This window comes from Hippocampus zosterae, chromosome 12 (assembly GCF_025434085.1).
Source record: "Hippocampus zosterae strain Florida chromosome 12, ASM2543408v3, whole genome shotgun sequence".
Lineage (NCBI taxonomy): Eukaryota > Metazoa > Chordata > Actinopteri > Syngnathiformes > Syngnathidae > Hippocampus > Hippocampus zosterae.
The window spans coordinates 17,565,101-17,586,329 of NC_067462.1; the positions used below are offsets into that span (position 1 = coordinate 17,565,101).

Genomic DNA, 21,229 nt, shown 5'->3' on the forward strand with positions numbered 1-21,229 from the left:
ATTGATAGTCAATCGATTGGCTGCTGGTTGTGCTGTAACTGCTAATTTTAAATGCTGTCTTGGTTCACATTTCAACAGCTGGAAACAGGTCATTAAATATACACACCAGGTACGTCAAATTCGTTGCTGCCTATTTTCCTTGCTGCCCAAGTCTCGTTCTCTTAGTATTGGAATGTGGCTGTGTTATTGGCTTTGTTGTGCCCACGGAACGCAATAATTATTACACTTGTTTAGTTTCAAATGTGAGTGAAAGGGCGACAGTTTGACTGTGGGTGGTTGCTCTGATTCTCATCACCTTATCAATGCCCCCTGGCACTGATTTACAAATACCTGCACGAACTGAATTGACTTTATATGTAATCGTCCTGCGAGAAATGCTCAACTTGTGTTTGGTCTGACTGTAGAATATGTCACAGCAGATGTCGTTGAATCATCTGAGTGCGTAGAACAGTGCAGTAGGATATATTTTTGAGTCACTGTTTTGTCATGATGTGTTGTGGTAGACAGAATGGTCTCAATTAAAAAAAAACATAAGAAAACAAAATGCTTGTGTCAAGAACGAGTCATGAAGACCTCCATTGTCATTTACATTGTCAACTTCCTCTGTTGAATTCATTTACACGATGTCGTCAGATTATCTCACGCTAGTTACGTAGCTGACAACATGCATACCCCACAATGAAAATGTGGGCCAAATCAAGATTTGCCATTCCAAACGGTGCGGAAGCAAGATCAATTGAATTGTACCATTTGGTATCAGTGTGGTTTTAGACAGTAGAAGAACATCAGACTAAACTCAAAATTGGCTGGAATTGAAAATAAAATAGGGCTAAGGAATATACCGTCATTTTTGGAATGATAAAGTTCTGTGATGAACATGGTGGCAGGCTCTGACATGCCCTTCTCACACTGAGCTGTTGCATCAATACAGTGATACTGTATGATGTCATTCGTGCCTTTGCGCTAATTAGTGTTATATATGGTGAGGTGCACACAATGTCACTTGGCAACCAATGGAGAGTGAGATGTTTCAGACTCAGGCGGGAAAAATCATAATCATCAGAATGACGTAGATTCACCAACATTCTGAAACTCAAAGACATATGCTAAACATTTATGAAATATACCACATTTCTGACACAGGAACTTTAGCTAACTTAACTTTACCCCGAGGAACATGTGGAGAACCATTGTGGATTTGGATCAGGGCAGCTAGTCCGGTGGCCAAAAGAAGACCATATTAGTCGCGTTGTACATTTTGAGCGGTCCAGGAAGCTGTGGAACAAAATGTTTGGTGGAAGTGCAGCTATGGTCAGGCCTGTATCAGCCAGAAATCTCAGTCAGTGGTATAGAGTAGAAGACAAGATGATAGAGGTGGCTAGAAATGAGGAGATTTGTATCCCAAAAGGTACAATCTTCTCGACCATACACTCAATTATTGGACTCCTGGGTGAAACACCGTCGCTATAAAGGTGTGAGGATGAACCCATCTATCCATTTTCAATACTACTTGTCCGGGGAGGACTTTAGGTACCGATCACACCTGGCTGTGGGTGGGAGGACACAACATAAATACCTGTCAGTCATACCAACGTGTAAAACTCCAAGAGTGAAAACAAAATTTTTGAGGTTTCCAACCTGGCGTCAAAATATTGTCTGCCTAAATGATCTCTCTGTTACTTGTTTATGTTCCTGTTCAGGCGGCCCGGTGGTCCAGTGGTTAGCACGTCGACCTCACAGTGCAGAGGTTCAATTCCAGCTGCGGCCTCCTTGTGTGGAGTTTGCATGTTCTCCCCGGACCTGCGTGGGTTTTCTCCGGGTATTCTGGTTTCTGCCCGCATTCCAAAACCATGCATGGCAGGCTGATTAAACACTCCAAATTGGTGTGAGTGTGAGCGCGGATAGTTGTTCGTCTCTATGTGACCTGCGATTGGCTGGCAACAGGTTCAGGGTGTCCCCCGCCTACTGCCCGGAGACAGCTGGGATAGGCTCCAGCTACCCCCCTGCAACCCTTGGGCTGATAAAGCGGATCAGAAAATGGATGGATGGTTGTTCCTGTTCAGCTCCATCTTTTAATATCAATGATTTATCCAATTATAATGGGTTCTTGTTTTAGTATCGCCGCAAAACAAACCAATAAAGAAATTATTTCTGGCGATTGGTGGGGTAGTGGTTCACACAGCTGTGGGTTCATTCTATGTAATTTTTAGCAGAGTTGTTCACAAAGCTCTTGGCTACTATTTGGCCATTGGTAGCGTAGTACTGGAAATCACAAATCAATGACACTGTTGCTTCCCCCTAACCATAAATCGGGTAGCCTTCACAAAGTTGGCTTCTCCTGGTCAACGTTACGTTGGTTCACATAACTCGTGATTTCTCCCTGGGCTTTGGTACCTTAGTGCGTCACACTGCATTTTAGGTTGTATAGCTAAGTCAAATAGTCGACTTTACTGCTCCATGCTTACATTTAGCGCTTCATGACAATGAGTCACTCATAGTTGTTTTTTAGCTTGAGGAGAAGCTGTTTACCGCAACAGAGAAGCTCACTGACGGAAAAAAAAAAAATCCCAACAATTTACTTTTTAAAAAAAATACTTTTATTTGGTCTCCCGTAGGAGAAACGTGCTGCGCCATGCATTGGGCGATCCATACCACATACAATACACATACAAATTGTCTTGATTTTCTGAACGTGCAGCTTTTATAACTGATGGAGAACCAGTAAAAGAGGAAAAAGCCAGGTATGAGCAGGATTTTCTTGCAAATTAAGATTAAGATATCCTTTATTTGTCCCGCAATGCGGAAATTACAATCAGAATTTTTTGGGGTTGCTATTTTTTAAGGCCTGACTTTACCAGCTACAGTATGTTTATGCAAGTGATGCCAAGGAAGGTTGCTGTTGCCTGTGGTTGTGAATAAAAGCTTGCCTTGGGGAATATGCCTTGACGTCTGTTTGAAGCCCTTCAAACACAATGCCGCACACACACAATCATATCGGAAGAAGACAGGGAACGACCGCAATGGGGACAAAGAGGTCAGTTCTGATTTGCAACCACCAAGCAGAATTTGCTGCTGTGGTGGTTAAAGGCCACAGTTACAGTACTGACAAGTTGATTCATATTTTAAACCACCAAAGTTACAGTACTGACAAGATGATTCATATTTTAAAATGACAAGAAACTCATTGCATCATACCCTCTCGAACTGAGCCAAACCACTGTGACTCAACTAATAATCCCAGTGAATCCGGCTATACACTTTAAAATGAATCACCCGCGAATCGTTTCGCACCCAGTGTGTCGAAGTTTGGATCAAATTGTCTTTTTGGGAAGAGCAGCAAGCTCTTTGTTCTCAACATTAGGCAAGAATGTTCACGTTTTTTTCCCCAAACTGTTCCAATTCATCAGAGAATGAAGACAAAAATGACCGCATACATCACGGCATGTCTGTCCGCTAGGCGCTTTTGACTGGCCTCTTGGTTGCTTTGACTGACAGGTTGGTATTTGCCCCGATTTACGGTGTCCACCGGCAGTGTGTCAGCCCACACCCCACCTTTGGCAAAGTTGTATGCACAGTATCCCCGTGAATATGGTCACTGAGGACACCGTATACGCACAGTTTGGATGAAAAATGAACAGAGTAGTTGGATTTGTGTAACTTTAAGTTGCTTTTGGGCCATTTTGGCCTGCTGGGACTTGACTCAAGGCAGCGGACAGCTTCACTATGTCAACAACAACAAAAATACGTGATGTCAGGATTCCAATTGTTCCTTCATGTGTCTTTGATCGATCACATTTTTTGTTTTGCTGGTCAGAATGAAGAACAAGCTATGGTACTTTGAGTTTGGCACCACAGAGACCATTGCAGCGACCTGCAAGAAGCTCAACGAGTGCATTGAGGTTGAGGTGAGTCAACGCTGCGAAAGTGTGCTGAGCGTATGGGAATAAAAGAAGGTCTTCCATTTTGAAAGCCTTCTAAACCTCAAACTCTTGAGCAAATACAATTATGGGATTCGATATAGGAGGTGGAAAAACACTCTATCTTTGCAAAGATAATATTGCCATTGGAAAGGTATTAATTAAGCATCATATTGATTATTGCGGTTGTGGATTAAATGACTAACGGTGGGTTTTTGTTTTTTGTGAATACGAAGTGTATCAACATTAAGGCTTGTTGTTTGATAATTGTGGTGGATTACAAAAAATAAGGGCCAAATTTTTGTTTTCAATTGTGAGAAGAAAATTGTTCCAGGCCACTCGTAAGAAGGGCTGAAGCATGAATCGAATGCAAATCGACATTGCAATGTAGCAGAATGCACATTTCAAATCGCAAAGAGTGAAATATGAAGGGAAAAACCCCCTCTGCTACATTTTGCTTGGTAGTAGGCTTTATTTTTATGGATGTTGTCTAAAAATGACTGCTCAGTCATACTTCTGCTAACTTTCTGTGCTGCAGTGCGACGGCATCATATTGGACCTGAGCAACACCTCCTTGGAGGGCATCGCCGTGCTCAACATTCCCAGCATGCATGGCGGCTCCAACCTCTGGGGTGAGACTAAGAGGCGGCGGAATTACAACCGTATGAGCAAGAAGGTTCCTGAAAGGATCCCAAGCAATACCGTAACCGACCCCAAAGGGCTCAAGTTTTGCATGCAAGGTGAGTGCAAGTCGGTGAGTTTACTGTCCTAAGCGAAGCAAAGCAACAGCGTTCGGTCTCTTTCCCTGCCACGTTGCCGTGAAGACAGCGAGGGTACACTCAAAAGAACATCACGAGAACGCCTCAATGACTCGTTTTAATCCGTTTTTTGTTTGTGTGCAGCCATTAGCCTCAAGCACTGAGCACTTATTCAGCCCCATTAGCATAGCACACCTGTATTTGTACAGTAAAGTCAACTGTCATTGTGAAAAGTATGACATGGAAACACAATGTATTGCTCCCCTGGCCCAATGAGTCTTTTGTATGCAGGAGGTGCTTTTGTTACACAACGTTCCACAAAATTATGAAACATTCAAACCACTTCTTTCAAAAGTTCATGAACAAAACGAGGGTGGGAAAAAAAATAACGGTGTGACCTCTGGAGTGCAATGCACATCAGATGGTATAATTTGTAATCACATGGTTTTATGATGGATGCAGTTTGAATCTGTAGCATGTAGTCATCTATTTTCTACATATAAAAACAAAGCATGCATTGACTCTTTAATCAAGTATGTGTATAGTTTGGTCAAAAGTGAAAGTACGTGTTCATACTATTCTTATTTATTTTTCCATTCATTCCTTCATTTTCCAATCCGCTCTATCCTCACAAGGGTCGCGGGGGTGCTGCAGCCTATCCCAGCTGTCTTTGGGCAGTAGATGGGGGACACCATGAACCGATTGCCAGCCAATCGCAGGGCACACACAGACAAACAACCATCCACGCTCACACTCACACCTACAGACAATTTAGTGTGTTCCATTAACTTGGCATGCATGTTTTTGGAATGTGGGAGGAAACCGAAGTACCTGGAGAAAACCCACGCAGGCCCAAGGAGAACATGCAAACTCCACACAGGGAGGCTGCAGTCTGAATCGAAGCCTGTACCTTTGCACTGTGAGGTCGACGCACTAACCACTGAACCACAGGGCCGCCGTATTTATTTTTTTATTTTTGTTATTGTATAACTATTTTATTCATTACTATTATTTCATTTTCTATCTATGCCAGTGTCATATAGTGACAGGCATAGCAAATAAATGCTCATCAGTTGGATGCCATTAGATATAATCAACCGGTGAAAGTCATGGCCTCCCTCCAAATATATCAGCTTTATGTTCAACTACTTTGCATGGATGCCCAATGATCGAATCATGACACACAATAAAATGCTCAACTTGTTAAATTTGTCTTAGATTAAGATGTATCATGATTCAGTTGCAACAAGGACAGAGGAGGGATTATTATGCACATTGTAACTACCAACCTGATGATAATCATACGTAAATGAGCTCAGCTCATTTGAAAAAGATCTTCACCTCTTCATCCATGGCACATGGACACTCACAATTCTTATCTTTTTGACTCTTAATGCCACCACAATGGATTTGAAATAAAACAAACAAGACGTCCAGGTTTTATTTGAGGCTACCGAGTTTTCCGCACTATAATGCGCACTAAAAAGCATACAATTTCCTTAAAACCCGACAATGCGCGCTTTATAATCCAATGCGCCTTCCGCATGGCTCAATTTTCTGATTTCTTGGAAATCGTATTTCAAATGTTCTGTAAAGCGCCTTGTTACAACTGCAGCGGTTGTGAAAGCTCTGTATAATGGACTGGGTAAGTGTATCCTTCCGTCATGTAGAGCGGCTGCCTCTACTGGACTGAATTTAAAGGGAATGAAAGGAGCCACTTCCATTGGCCAGGAAGCAAGTCGGATGGGTTCACTCCCATAATGGCACAAATGCCCCTTTCTAAATGCTATGAAAATGCCCAATGAAATTTGGCCTGAGAGAGAAACTAGGCCAGTTTACAGGAGTGTACACTTACACTGAAGTGTATACACACATGCACACACAAACAAACACACGCATTCCTGCACTTGCTGCACAGTGAGGACCGAGTAAAAAGGCCTACAAAGCGAGGACCACCCTTTCTGCTTGAAAAAGAAATGAAAAAGACACATTTCTAGACACAGGAGGGCGCCCTTAGGCAATACATTCCTTTAGATTAAATAAAACACCAAAGGTTAAGAAAAAGTTTTTAACTAGATAAGTGAGGACCGGGCACTGGCCATGCGTTCTTAATGATTTTGAAGTAGATTAGGTGCCGTTCACCTTACTAAACATTTAATGATGTAAATTTATAATCAGATATATTGTTTTTAAACAGTTTATCACCATTAACAGGGTACTGTCATTTATTTAGTTTTATTTAGTTCTGATATTTGTGTTCAATATGCCACATGTTTGCACTGTGGCTGAGAGAGGAAAGTATTTTAATCTGTGCTGTACATTACACAGAGAGCATATTTGACAATAAAAGCTGACTTGACTTTATGATTTATTTTTGACAAACAAAAGTACTCTTAATCAAAACTTACAAGAACACCTGAAAAACTTCAACCTTCAAAACGCACACTAAAAAAACTTGCTGCGCCACAACCTGACACATGAACCCACATATACCCTACCAAATAACTGTGCTTTCAAACTCTATTCCTTTTCTCCCCTCTCTCTCATCCCATTCCCTCTCTCCCTTCATCTAGCTCCCCCCTATGTCTCTCCCTCTCTCTATCTTTCATCTTCAAGCTTTTTTCCCAATTACATATCTTTTAATAATTTCATTGTGGAATATCTCTCCATGTGCGGTCTTCAAGGTCTGGCGATGCTTGACTACGACACTTAACGCAGTCATCTTTCCTTGGAACTTTCTTTAATGCTACAAATTTTGAAAGGTGTCGATCAATTGCTGCTCTTTCCTTTGGAGTCCGGGTCTCTTCCTTTTTTTAGTTTCCAATTCTGGAGGGAAAAAAAAGAGGGTTATTAGTGGTTTAGTTGAATATAAACAGACATTCTTGAAGTTGTATTAAAATCTGAACGCTGCCTTGACTGATAACAGGACCAGAATAAAAACTATCAAAAATGCATTGATTCAAAACATGTTTTAGGCATCTAGTTTAAAGCAACTTTGTTGACTTAAAAACACCTCAGCAGCAATTTCCCTCAAGGCATGATTCATGAGTGTTATGCTCTTTACATTATTTAATATTTTTCAATATCCTTAAAATTAATGTGGGGTTTTTTGCCTAGTCTCCGCCTTTAATGTCTTGTTTATCTATGTGGGCCCCCCAATTGGGTGGCAACCACTAAAGGGTGTACTCTGACTACAGCCCAATGACGGCTAGGATAGGCTCCAGCATGCCCCAAACTTTTGTTTTCTATTTCTGAAGCCTTCTATTGTGAAGAACATACAGAAAAAAACAGTCTTTGCAAGTACAGTGATCCGCTAAGTAGCAAACCCCCCCCACCCTCCATATAGGTATATGAACATGTGTATGAGTATAAATATTTATAAGGCCAAATGTACTGGTATACATGCATGTTTGTAGTAATTAACAGTACTTAATGCTATTTACTAATATATTTAAACATGTATCAGTTAGGTTAGGTTAGTGTATAAATAACGAAATACAGTAAACACAGTCCTGTATATGTTGCTCTATGTGACTCGCTGTTGTTTTGATTATTTTCACTGCCTCTTGAGGACCTTTTGCAGCATTTTCACTTTTTTTTAATGAATATGTTTGAAAAAATCCATGACACACAGAGGCTGCGATAAATGGTAATCCAGCGGCACTGTTGACATTCATGTTTCGAAGCTACAATCAAAGCCTGAACCACTGTGCCGATTTCAGAGCAACATATGTGGTGAATATTATCTAATACGGTATGCATTACCAGTTTTCCTTGTTTGCAGTGAAATGCATTATTTTACAATCCATTCAAATGTCAGATACCAAATATGTAACTTCTGGTTGCTGATGGTGTATTACAGGAGTGACCAACTCATTTTTGGCACGGGCCACATTGTAGTTATGGTTTCCCTTGGAGGGCCATTATGAATTTTGGGAGACCATATACATATTTAATCACCTCCACATTACATACACCACTCATAACATATTGATGGATAACTACTTTTAAAATCAGAAGTAAAACGATTGTTCTTGTGGACTTCATATGACATTTTGAGATTTTGGTTCAGACTTTAGCAAGCCTCATGGAATTCGACATGCTTTATTTGCTTTTGCAGGCCACATAAAATGATGTGGCAGGCCAAATCCGGCCCCTGGGCCTTGACTTTGACACCTGTGGTGTAGTGGTATACTCGCATGACTTGTGTGGGATCACTTCCTGCTCAGTGATGGTGTGAATGTGAATATTTCTGGCTGCAAACATGATTTCGTTGTCGAGAGGTTCGACTGTATCTCTCTTTGGTCAGATTTTTTTTTAAATTGGATTCAATTACGTAAATCAATTCAATCAGTGTGTTACTGTAACCAAATTATATCATAACCCTGTAAGAGAAATTGCTATACAATAGAAATTGAAGACAATTTTACAACTGAGGAGACCACTTCAACGACTCGTCTTTCCATCTGCAAGTCACAGTGACTTGTGCTGTTTGAGTTTCTTAAATTGTTATACGGATCTATCCAACAGAAATTCATCTTACCAACTTCACTATGTTCTTTTCGAACTGCTGTCTTCTTCTTCCCAAGAGATCTGTGTCCAGTCTTTTTGTCCTCTTCATCTAAGAAAGTTGGCATGTTAGTATAATGGTACTGAAACTGAGTTGTGTTGACGATGCACTGACTCACCGCTGTCTTCAACATCATCGTCGTCATGTGTAAGTGTTGCAATCCTCTTTCGTTTGGTGGCGCTCCCTGATGTTGATGGTTGTTCTTGGCCATGTGTGAAAGATGCGTCATAGACTGTAAATAATAATAATAATATACTTTGGGTGAATATGCTTTGATGATACACATTTGTAATTCCTGATATATTGGAATGTACAAAAAACAATCAGGACTTGGAGCGGGGGTGTCAAACATACGGCCGGGGGGCCGTTACCGTCCGACAAGCAGGTTTGATCAGGCCCGCAGGATCATTTAAAAGTGAAAAAAATGCAGAAAAGACATGGAACGAAAATTTTGAATAACATGCAATTCATGGAGTATCCGCTAGGGGACACACCGTTTTGATCAGAGTAGAAAGACACATTGTTTCGAGAAGAAGACAACAGCAGTCTAAGTCTGTCACTGAGACGGACGGACCCAAAACAGCAGATGCTATCAAGGACATTTGAATTCATTGTTCTTTACACATTTAATGGCACTCTCTTTAGTTTGTAAGGTATAGGCAGGGATTAAATTTATAATTTATATGCACAAGGCTTAAAAATTCCTTTCTTCACAAATCTCCTTTAATCTAAATGTGCATCACTGTATTTTTCAACACCAATTACTTGTTTAGTGCCCTTGTACAATCAATTGCGATGCATATATGTGAATGATAAAAGTCAATCGCACATTTGTCTAAGGAAATCTAAGGTGCTTCATGAAATGTTTTGTAAAAAGATATGTTCATTAAATTTCTACATTTCCGAATGTTCTTGTGCTTCTTTATAGCAGAGTACGGTATAATTTTAATGGCTCGGCCCACTTAACATCTACCGAGGCCAATGTGGCCTGAGTTTGACAGAGTGAAATGAGTTTGACACCCCTGACTTAGAGTAAGAAAAAAAATCTTACTAATGCCAGGTCTGTAACATGTCACTTGTGCTAATGTTAGAGACTCACCCAATCCATGTTTTCCCAACATTGTCTTTTTTTTCTTGACAGTCTTCTTAACTGTCTTATGGCACACCCCTCCATCTATAAAATAATGTTTTGATAGAATCAAAGTTCTTTCCACATGCATCTCAGAAATATGCCAATAATACAGCAAAAGAGGATTCAAGTCGGACAAAAAAACATTACCGCCATATTCACTGCCAGAAACATCACTCATGTCGTCATCAGCGTCATCAGCATAATTTCTTTCTTTAATTGACTGCATCTTCGGTGGCCTTTTGTAGGTGCCTTGTAGCAAGATGATGTACTCAAATGAGATTCCTTACATCTCAGAAACATAGCAATGGTGCAGTGACAGATGGTCCAAGTCAAACTGAAAGCATTACCTGTGTTTTCAGTGTCCAAGTTGGTACTGTTACCGCCTCCATCATCTTCATCATCAGATCTCGTTGCTACAGCTGAATGTGGCACTTCTCATTCTCTGAAAGATGACATTTACACCATGTAAATATGGATGGAAGACATTCACTCTTGCTCCGAGAATGAAAGGGTTTTCTCATTTATGCAAATGGTCTGGACACAGAGAAAATGAGAGCTGTCAAGGTAAAGGAATTACTAAACATCCATCCATTTTCCAATCCGCTTTATCTTCACAAGAGTCGCAGGGCATGCTGGAGCCTATCCCAGCTGTCTTTGGGAGGTCAGCGGGGGACACCCTGAACAAGTTGCCAGCCAATTGCAGGGCACACAGAGACAACCATCTCAAACTCACACCTGGGGACAATTTAGAGTGTTCAATCGGCCATGCATGTTATGGGAATGTGGGAGGAAACCGAAGTACTTGGAGTAAGCCCACGCAGGTATGTGGTGGGAAAAATAAGCAAACGCCACATAGGAAGACTGGGACCGAAATTGAACCCTGCACCTTTGCACTGTGAGGTCGACATGCTAACTAGCTTTAATCAGTTGTAGTTTAACGGTATTAGAACGGTATCGATCGCATGTTATCACTAACTCCCTTTTTGATTAAAAGTTCTGTCTTTGATCATTGTTCGTTACTTTTAATCCACAAGACAGATGTGTGTCAGAACAGCACACGTGTGAGGATAGTGAGAGGCAGCTGCCTGTCAAGTTGCTGCAGCATCCCCCCAAATAACTCGACATACATATGTGTGTGCTTTTGTCTGCTTATTGTTATCATTGAAAAAAAGGTTCTGGTTAAAGGTGCCAGAGGCAGAGGCAACTGGGATCAATTGGTGTCTAACTAAAAATTGTTGTAACTTAGAAGTAGGTCATTTGGTCAACACTAGGTCTAATGTTTGAATGTGATTAATTTGAAATGATTCAAGGTTTCTATATTAATTTCAAGCATGAACTCTAGAGCATATATTGGCATACCTCTTCCTGCTATGACTACTAATGTTATTTTTATTACATACCATCTTGAGCTTCCTGTCGTCTCCCTGGATCTGGTCTTCTCTTTTTGCCACCTTTCAGACCTTTGGTTGAGGTGGCTGCATGTGCTCTTCCTTTTGAAATATTCAGTCAGAAATCAGAAAACATAATTTTACACTAAAATATGAAGGTAAAAGAAAATATGCAGATAAAGACATGCACACTGTCGTGGAAGCAAAGACAGAGGGAGAAAAGAATAAATGGAAGGGGATGACTTTAAAAATATATTAATTTACATACCAGTGATAACAGAGTCCAGGGTTTGCAGACTCTTTCCCTTCAGCGACTCTGTCCCACGTTCCATCGCAAACAGTAGTTTGGCAATCTTGGCCACTTGGAAAGTGTTATCGGTCTGCCGATAAAACTCACAATGGACTCTAATGTCGTGTCCCATAAAACGAGCAACTTGCTCGAGTTCCTGATTATTCAGGTCGAGAAGCTGACATAAGGTAGCAACATGCTTCCTTAATTTTGTTGACCTCAACAGTTCTGGGTTTTTGGCCTTGCTCTCTTGTGCGTATTTTCTGAGGCAGTCACATCCACGAAGATTGGTGGTAGTTCCTTTTTTGGCCATCATTTAACTTCTCTGTTCCTTTCGATTTCATACCTTTTTGTTTTGATTTACATTTTGCCTTGAGGGCCTTAGCTTCATGCAAATCAATGTGGTCCTTTTCTGATCCACTGCTGTTGGACGACCGGGACCCCCTCCCTTCACTGAATGCTGGTTTGTGGTCATCTCCACTCTGGGCGGATGACACAGACTCCTCTGATGATGATGATGGTGTTGACCTTGTGGAGAAGGCTCCGGAATGAGTCTCAGCACCAGGCCTCTCTTTGAGAAGAGGTGTATGTTGCCCTGATGGTTGGGCTTTACGCATTTGAGCCTACACATCAGGGCAGAAGAGGGAAAAACAGGGAAAATTGTTAATTTTGTAGACAACTGAGATGGTGAAAAAGAGTTTTATGCTAGATCTCGGCAATTCTGTACAAAGTTTATCTGTCTTTGCCAATGTTTTCAACACTTGTCTTCCAACTTGCATTCATGAAAATACGACAATGTTTTGTCGTCACACATTTTCACAGGATGGAAAGTAGACCAGATGGAACTAAAACCGCCATTAATAAAACAAAGTATGAGTTAATCAGCATGCATTTTCTAGCCTCATGGAAAAGAGACAAATAATATAATTTATTAAATTAAAAACTGGGCAAAAATCTATGGACATTTTAGTTGACAGGCAGAAAAAAAGAGTAAAATGAATATGATTATGTAAATTAACTCAAAATATGATAGTAATAAATAAAATGGTACAGAGTAGTATTTGAACCTGTGATGATAAAACTCATGTTGGATACACGCTTCGGATGCTCTGTGAAATTAAGCAACTGGCATTTAAAAACACAGTAAAGCAGCTCGCGTTGGCCTGCAATCCGCCTCATTCATTCGGTATTTAATTTAAAAAAAATACATTTTTCTCGAGAAAAAATGGTTTCTGGCTAGACTAAACACGAATAGTTTAATATAATACAGCGAGCCAGAGCACTGGTTCATTTGTCTACTTATTTCAATTCGGTATGAGTACAGAAACTAACAATTTCTGTCTCATTTTTGCCGAAATATAAACCACATAAATTCAACGCGACGCGGCCTTGCCGTAACCGCCTGAGCGCAAGCCATGTGCGTTGTTCCTAAATTGCTGTGTTCGTAGTTTGCCATTGTTTCTTCGTGTAGAAAAAAAACTACATAAAGCAGCTTTAAATTAAAATCAGTTGACTGCCTAGAGTTTACAGTACGCCGCGAGTAACAAGTCCTTCGGTGCTCAGTACGCAGATTGTTACGACGACACTCGTATTCGCGGGTACCCGTCTCTCGACAAAGAAAGGATGATTACTTACCTGAGCATTCTCATTCTGACGGTGGTGCTCCCGGTTAGGGGCGAGTCTTCTCCGTGTTTTCGCCATGTCGTCAAAAAGCCAAATGGTGTTGGTTTCCCGGTATAGAAATATAAATGGCTTGAGTGCGCCGAAAAGTATCGCGCGAAGACAACCCTCCTCCAGCCTTTGAAGCCAACCGCTTCTTAATTGATGCGAGGGGGAGAGTGGGGGGATGGGCAGAGCAGCAACTTCGGAGCGAAAACTCTACTTAAACATGATTAACCCTTTCATGGTCTTCTCACTTTAACGTTTCATATAACATAATCAGAAATTCACACAAATTCTTAAACTACATAAAGTATTGTAACAACAGTCTTCTCCGTGTTTTCTCCATGTTGTCAAAAAGCCAAATGGTGTTGGTTGTCCCGGTATAGAAATATAAATGGCTTGAGTGCGCCGAAAAGTATCGTGTGAAGACAACGCTCCTCCAGCCTTTGAAGCCAACCGCTCTTAATTGATGCGAGGGGGAGAGCGGGGGGATGGGCAGAGCAGCAACTTCGGAGCGAAAATTCTACTTAAACACGATTAACCCTTTCATGGTCTTCTCACTTTAACGTTTCATATAACATAATCAGAAATTCACACAAATTCCTAAACTACATAAAGTATTGTAACAACATTTCAAAACACTTTAGTTATTAATTTATCAATCAAAGAAATTAAAACAAATAAAACACCTACACTGTGTATGCAATGCTCTGCCTTGGTTATTACAGTTTGGGATATTGTCAAAGCTGTTCCATATTTATGTTTGTCCATTTTTCCTACTTCCAAGACTACAACTTCACTTCAACAAGGTGACCGGCTCCCTTCCGCATCCAGCATTTAACAGTGCTGCCATTGAAACCAATATACCACGAAACTGTCAGAAGGGCTCAAGTTGTAGTTTATCAATGTAGTCATCCAATAATACTGAAATAACAACCTATATTTCCAACCTGCCTTTCCAAAAAGATGTAAAATGTTTCTTAATTTAATACAGGGGTCTCACACTCACGGGCTACAAGACGCTAATTTCAGGCCCCTCACCTTGATGTGAAACTTTGCGTCAATGAAGCGAGTCTCCACTTTGTCCCCCCACACAGAAACCAAATATGTGTCACACTCTAATTACTGTCCATTGCATTCTTAGGTACTCATCAACGAGTGGGTACTTAGCCACTGACAAAGACGCAGTTGTCCTGCACAATCTCTAATGTAGACATCTTTTTTTTTCAAACCAAAAGTTCATTTTTACAGTGTAGCCATGTGAAAAGCTGTTCTAAAAGGACATGCATGGAAGAACAACCATCCATACTGACACTCACACCTAGGGACAATTTAGAGTGTTCCATTATTCTTTCATGCATGTTTTTGGGATGTGGGAGGAAACCAGAGTACCTGGAGAAAACCCACACAGGCCCGGGGAGAACATGCAAACTCCATACAGGGAGGCCGGAGCCAAGATTGAAGGTTATCAGAACCTAGCAAGGGGCCGGTTGCGATTTGCTGTTGTAGGAACTGATTGACTAAAGGGCCGTTCACACGGTACACATTTGCGCCGGCGCTGCACCGATATATTTTGTTGCGATATATTTTGCACCGCAGCAAATTGTGTGGAGCGTTCACACGTAAAAAGCCGCTTCACACGGCAGTTTCTGCAGCGCAGCAAAACGACAGAAAACAAACGAGCTGTCGTGTTGGTTCTTTTTAAAACGTACTGTATATACACAACTCAAGCGACTACTGGACCGGCACGTCCTTCTCGGTTTCCATGCCTTCTGCTCGAGAGTGACCAGCCAAGAAAACGTAAATGAACGATGACTTCAATGACACTCAGAAAAGCAAACACTAATGCGCCAAACTGAAAATCAAGAGTGGAAATCACAAAATAAATTCTATGGGGGGCGGGGGGTTGTGAACAAACAACAAAGGAACAAACAACTCCGAGACAGGGGGTTCGGTAATCCATACCCACGAAGCACCCCCCACAGAACTCCCCGAGGGACACGGTCAAACGCCTTCTCCAAGTCCACAAAACACATGTAGACTGGTTGGGCAAATTCCCACATACCCTCGAGAACCCTGCCAAGGGTGTAGAGCTGGTCCACTGTTCCACGGCCGGGACGAAAACCACACTGTTCCTCCTCAATCTGAGGCTCGACTTCCTGACGGACCCTCCTCTCCAGCACCCCTGAATAGACCTTACCAGGGAGGCTGAGGAGTGTGATCCCTCTGTAGTTGGAACACACCCTCCGGTCCCCCTTTTTAAAAAGAGGGACTACACCCCGGTCTGCCAATCCAGAGGCACTCTCCCTGTTGTCCACGCGATGTTGCAGAGGCGTGTCAACCAGGACAGCCCCACAACATCCAGAGCCTTGAGGAACTCCGGGCCTTGCCACTGAGGAGCTTTTTAACCACATCGGTGACTTCAACCACAGAGATAGGAGAGCCCACCTCAGAGTCCCCAGGCTCTGCTTCCTCCAAGGAAGGCGTGTTGGTGGAGTTGAGGAGGTCTTCGAAGTATTCTGCCCACTGGTTCACAACGTCCCGAGTTGAAGTCAGCAGCGCCCCATCCCCACTGTACACAGAGTCAGTGGTGCACTGCTTCCCCCTCCTGAGACGTCGGATGGTGGACCAGAATTTCCTCGAAGCCGTTCGGAAGTCGGCTTCCATGGCCTCACCGAACTCTTCCCATACTCTGGTTTTTGCCTCGGCGACCACCAAAGCTGCGTTCCGCTTGGCCAGGCGATACCCGTCAGCTGCCTCTGGGGTCCCACAGGCCATAAAGGCTCGATAGGACTCCTTCTTCAGCTTGACGGCATCCCTTACTGCTGGTGTCCACCAGCGAGTACGAGGGTTGCCGCCACGACAGGCACCAACCACCTTACGGCCACAACTCAGATTGGCCGCCTCAACAATAGAGGCACGGAACATGGTCCACTCGGACTCAATGTCCCCTGTCTCCCCCGGAACATGGGAAAAGCTCTGTCGGAGGTGGGGGTTGAAACTCCTTCTGACAGGGGATTCTGCCAGACGCTCCCAACAGACCCTCACAATACGTTTGGGTCTGCCAGGACGGACTGGCATCTTCCCCCACCATCGGAGCCTACTCACCACCAGGTGGTGATCAGTTGACAGCTCCGCCCCTCTCTTCGCCCGAGTGTCCAGAACATGCGGCCGCAAATCCGATGACACGACCACAAGGTCGATCATGGAACTACGGCCTAGGGTGTCCTGGTGCCAAGTGCACATGTGGACACCCTTATGTTTGAACAAGGTGTTCGTTATGGACAGTCCGTGACGAGCACAGAAGTCCAATAACAAAACACCACTCGAGTTCTTATCGGGGGGGCCGTTCCTCCCAATCACGCCCCTCCAGGTCTCACTGTCATTGCCCACGTGAGCATTGAAGTCCCCCAGTAGAACAAGGGAGTCCCCAGCAGGAGTACTCTCCAGCACACCCTCCAAGGACTCCAAAAAGGGTGGGTATGCTGAGCTGCTGTTTGGTGCATATGCACAAACAACAGTCAGGACCCGTCCCCCCACCCGCAGGCGAAGGGATGGAACCCTCTCGTCCACCGGTGTGAACCCCAATTTACAGGCACTGAGCCGGGGGGCAATGAGCATGCCCACACCTGCTCTGCGCCTCTCACCGTGAGCAACTCCAGAGTGGAAGAGAGTCCAACCCCTCTCGAGAGAACTGGTACCAGAACCCAGGCTGTGTGTGGGGGCAAGTCCGACTATATCCAGTCGGAAATTCTCTGCCTCACACACCAGCTCGGGCTCCTTCCCTGCCAGAGAGGTGACATTCCATGTCCCAAGAGCTAGCTTCTGCAGCCGAGGATCGGACCGCCAGGGTCCCCGCCTTTGGCTGCCGCCCAGCTCACATTGCACCCGACCCCTTTGGCCCCTCTCATGGGTGGTGAGCCCATGGGAAGGGGGACCCACGTTGCCTCTTCGGGCTGTGCCCGGCCGGGCCCCATGGGTGTAGGCCCGGCTACCAGGTGCCTGCCAACGAGCCCCACCTCCAGGCTTGGCTCCAGAGGGGGGCCCCGGTGACCCGCGTCCGGGCAAGGGAAACCTAGATCCATTTATTGTATTCATCATTGGGGTCTTTGAGCCGTGTTTTGTCTGGCCCCTCACCTAGAACCTGTTTGCCATGGGTGACCCTGCCAGGGGCATAAAGCCCCAGACAACTTAGCTTCTAGGATCATTGGGACACACAAACCCCTCCACCACGGTAAGGTGACGACTCACGGAGGGCCCCAGAAAATCCAATTCATTTTATTCTGCTTTGGACATTGAAACTGGAAAATATGACTTGCATTCAATAAGTAAAGAATTCCAATTCCAAGAAACCAAGAAACGATTAAATTCCATATTAGAGTTTGGAATTATGTTGCTTTAAAAACAATTGTAAATTTTTAAGTCAGTTTAAATATACTGTGTGTGCGGTTGTGTTTGTGAACATATATATAATTTTATTTGCTGTAATTATTTTAGGAGTATGTGACATTGGTGATCCTCGTTACTCAAATACTGTATGTAGATGTTCAAAATTTATCATGCTCTCCTTCACATCAGACCTCAAAGTTCAAAAAGGCTGTGGCAATTTTGATAATTGACTTGGTCATTGGCCATGAAGAGGAGCTGCTGTTACCTGCTCCAAAACGAAGTTTTTGCAGCACCCCTCCCCCCAGACATGAGTTTGTTTACATTTCAATTAGCAGAGCTGCGCAGAAGCCAGCCACAACGCTTTGCAAGAAAAAAATGAGTTAGGTACTGTATTGCAGAAGTGTCCCCAGCATATCCTATTTATTTCATTCAGCGTTGGACATTGAAACTGGAAAATATGACTTGCATTCAATAAGTAAATGATTGTTTCATCTAAATTCCATATTAGAGTTTGGAATTATGTTGCTTTAAAAACAATTGTAAAATTGTAAGTCAGTTTAAATATACTGTGTGTGCGCGGAGTATGTGACATTGGTGAGCCTAGTTACTCAAATACTGTATGTAGATGTTGCTCAAAATTGATCATGCTCGCCTTCACAGCAGACCTCAAAGTTCAAAAAGGCTGTGGCAATTTTGATAATTGACTTAGTCATTGGCCATGAAGAGGAGCGGCTGTTACCTGCTCCAAAACGAAGTTTTTGCAGCACCCCTCCCCCCAGACATGAGTTTGTTTACATTTCAATTAGCAGAGCTGTGCAGAAGCCAGCCACAACGCTTTGCAAGAAAAAATGAGTTAGGTACTGTATTGCAGAAGTGTTCCCAGCATATCCAATTTGTTTCATTCTGATTTGGACATTTCAACTGGATCATTATGATTTGCATCCAATAAGTAACAACAGTAAGTATTCTTTAGTAGAAATCATGGTTGCGTTGCTCAATCAGTCTTGATAACAGAATTTCCTTATGTGGGACATGACTATGGTACACGTCCTTTATGAACATGCAAGTATGTTAACAAAATACATGTGTAAGAACACATGCAGTAAAATGCAAAAATATATGCCCCAACAACACAAATAACACAAAAACGGCAGTATACAGTACAGGTATATGAACAAAATACATTATAACAAGAGTAGTCACAAAATGAGGGCTCTTTGCGACCTTTGAGACCTATAACAGCTGGTGGCTTTTCTTTCCAATCACTCACTATCTCGAACTTGACCTCCCCTCGATCACCACCCAAGACAGCGTTGCTCAGCTGTCCAGAACCTAGGCTGTGTGTGGAGGCAAGTCCGACTATATCCAGTCGGAACTTCTCTGCCTCACACACCAGCTCGGGCTCCTTCCCTGCCAGAGAGGTGACATTCCATGTCCCAAGAGCTAGCTTCTGCAGCCGAGGATCGGACCGCCAGGGTCCCCGCCTTTGGCTGCCGCCCAGCTCGCATTGCACCCGACCCCTTCGACCCCTCCCACAGGTGGTGAGACCATGAGAAGAGCTTTAAGCTAGCATTTTCAAATTCTGATTAGAGTCGGCATACTTGAAACATGCAATATTCCACAGTATTTAAGTTTGAGTCATTCGTGTGGACATGCAGCAAGGTCATTAGCAATATTTCTTCTAATTTTCCATTTGTAATAGCATTCACACAAACTGCCTGAGTATTACTTGGACCACGGTGAGCAAAATCAAACAAGCGTTACACCTGTCTAAAACCTGAGATCACAAGTTACATGAAGCAGATATGTTACAAAACAAGCAAAAATCAAACCACTGAATAGAGAGTTGTAACATATATACCAGCCCTCATTCGTTACTTTTATTTTAGCATGGGTCTTTTCAAGAATAATCAAGTCTCAATACAACCTGTAGCAATATGGTCCCACACTGCCTACTCATTAATCATGGAAAGCATGTCATTTAGTTAAACACAAACATTTCTAGTCTCCTGTCCACCGAAAAGTGTGAAAGAGGTTTAAACAAAGAGGCTCATTTAAGGGGCTCGTAAACTATGTCCACATATGGTTTTCGTGAATTAAGCGGTCTCAAGGGGTGTTCACACGGCAAAATTTGGTCTGGTGCTACACCGGGGCTGCCCCAGTAGAGCGTTCACGCGTGCAAATTAGCTCCGGCGTAGCCCCGGAAAACAGCTTACACCGGACCAAATTTGATCCACCACAGGGAGGTGGTTTAAAAATTTGCTCCGGAGCAAAAGCTCATTTGCGCAGCAGCACCGATGTAAATTTGCACGTGTGAACGCAACTGGGTTAAATTTGCTCCAGAGCAAATGCTTGTGAAGAGTTTACGTACGGCGAGAATGCGTTGCTTTCACGCTCTGTCGGACTGCATGTGTTTGTTTAATAACGACACAAGACTTAGCTGGTAACATCTTTCCTTTTGTAGGAGACTGGACTGTCTCGGAGTTGTTTGTGTAGTTTGTTCCTTTGTTGTGTGCTCACAACCCCCCACCCCCATATAATTTATTTTGTGATTTCCTCTCTGATTTTCTGTTTGGCGCATTACGTGTTTGCTTTTCTGAGTGTCATTGAAGTCATCGTTGATTTGCGTTTTTCGGGGGCGGTCACTCTCGAGCAGAAGGCACGGAGACCGAGAAGGAGAAGGACGTGCCTGTCCAGTAGTCCTTGAGTTGTGTATACGTTTAAAAAAAACAACAACACGACAGCTCATTTGTTTTCTGTCGTTTTGCTCCGCTGCCGTGTGAACGCAAGCGGGGCTGCACGATGCTGTGCCGGTGCTGACATGCTCAGCGGCTTTGTTCGTGTGAACGCTCCACACATTTTGCTGCGGTGCAAAATATATCGCAACAAAATACATCGGTGCAGGGCAAATGTGTGCCGTGTGAACACCCCTTCAATGTTGCCTGCAGCTGCGCGTTGTGTGCGCCAGCATCACCGTGTGCGGCTGGGAGCACGAGAGCTACGCAAAATTGCTCACGAGCACAATTTAGAGGGAACATTGGTCATGCGGACATTTGACGACTGATTCACAGCCTCTTCTAAGGAAAACCATGCCTGCAAGCTGAATTCTCGCAGTATTTGTGAA

At 43.2% G+C, this 21,229-nt stretch overlaps 1 protein-coding gene and 1 long non-coding RNA gene across 7 annotated transcripts in view; one reads left to right on the forward strand and one right to left on the reverse strand.

The window, feature by feature from the left end:
- LOC127611343 (diacylglycerol kinase beta) overlaps positions 1 to 21,229 on the forward strand; it is a 138,866-nt gene that overhangs the window by 90,054 nt on the left and 27,583 nt on the right. For all 6 annotated transcript variants that reach the window (XM_052081839.1, XM_052081838.1, XM_052081842.1 and 3 more), the window contains 2 exons: positions 3,815 to 3,905; positions 4,456 to 4,657. In XM_052081839.1, coding sequence (XP_051937799.1) covers positions 3,815 to 3,905; positions 4,456 to 4,657 — 293 coding nt within the window. The remainder of the gene's footprint in view (positions 1 to 3,814; positions 3,906 to 4,455; positions 4,658 to 21,229) is intronic.
- On the reverse strand, positions 6,606 to 13,274 carry LOC127611361 (uncharacterized). Its single transcript, XR_007965300.1, has 8 exons — positions 12,034 to 13,274; positions 11,778 to 11,867; positions 10,725 to 10,817; positions 10,525 to 10,626; positions 10,345 to 10,419; positions 9,364 to 9,477; positions 9,219 to 9,296; positions 6,606 to 7,501 (listed from the first exon to the last, which is right to left on the reverse strand). It is a non-coding gene; the product is annotated as an uncharacterized LOC127611361 (long non-coding RNA).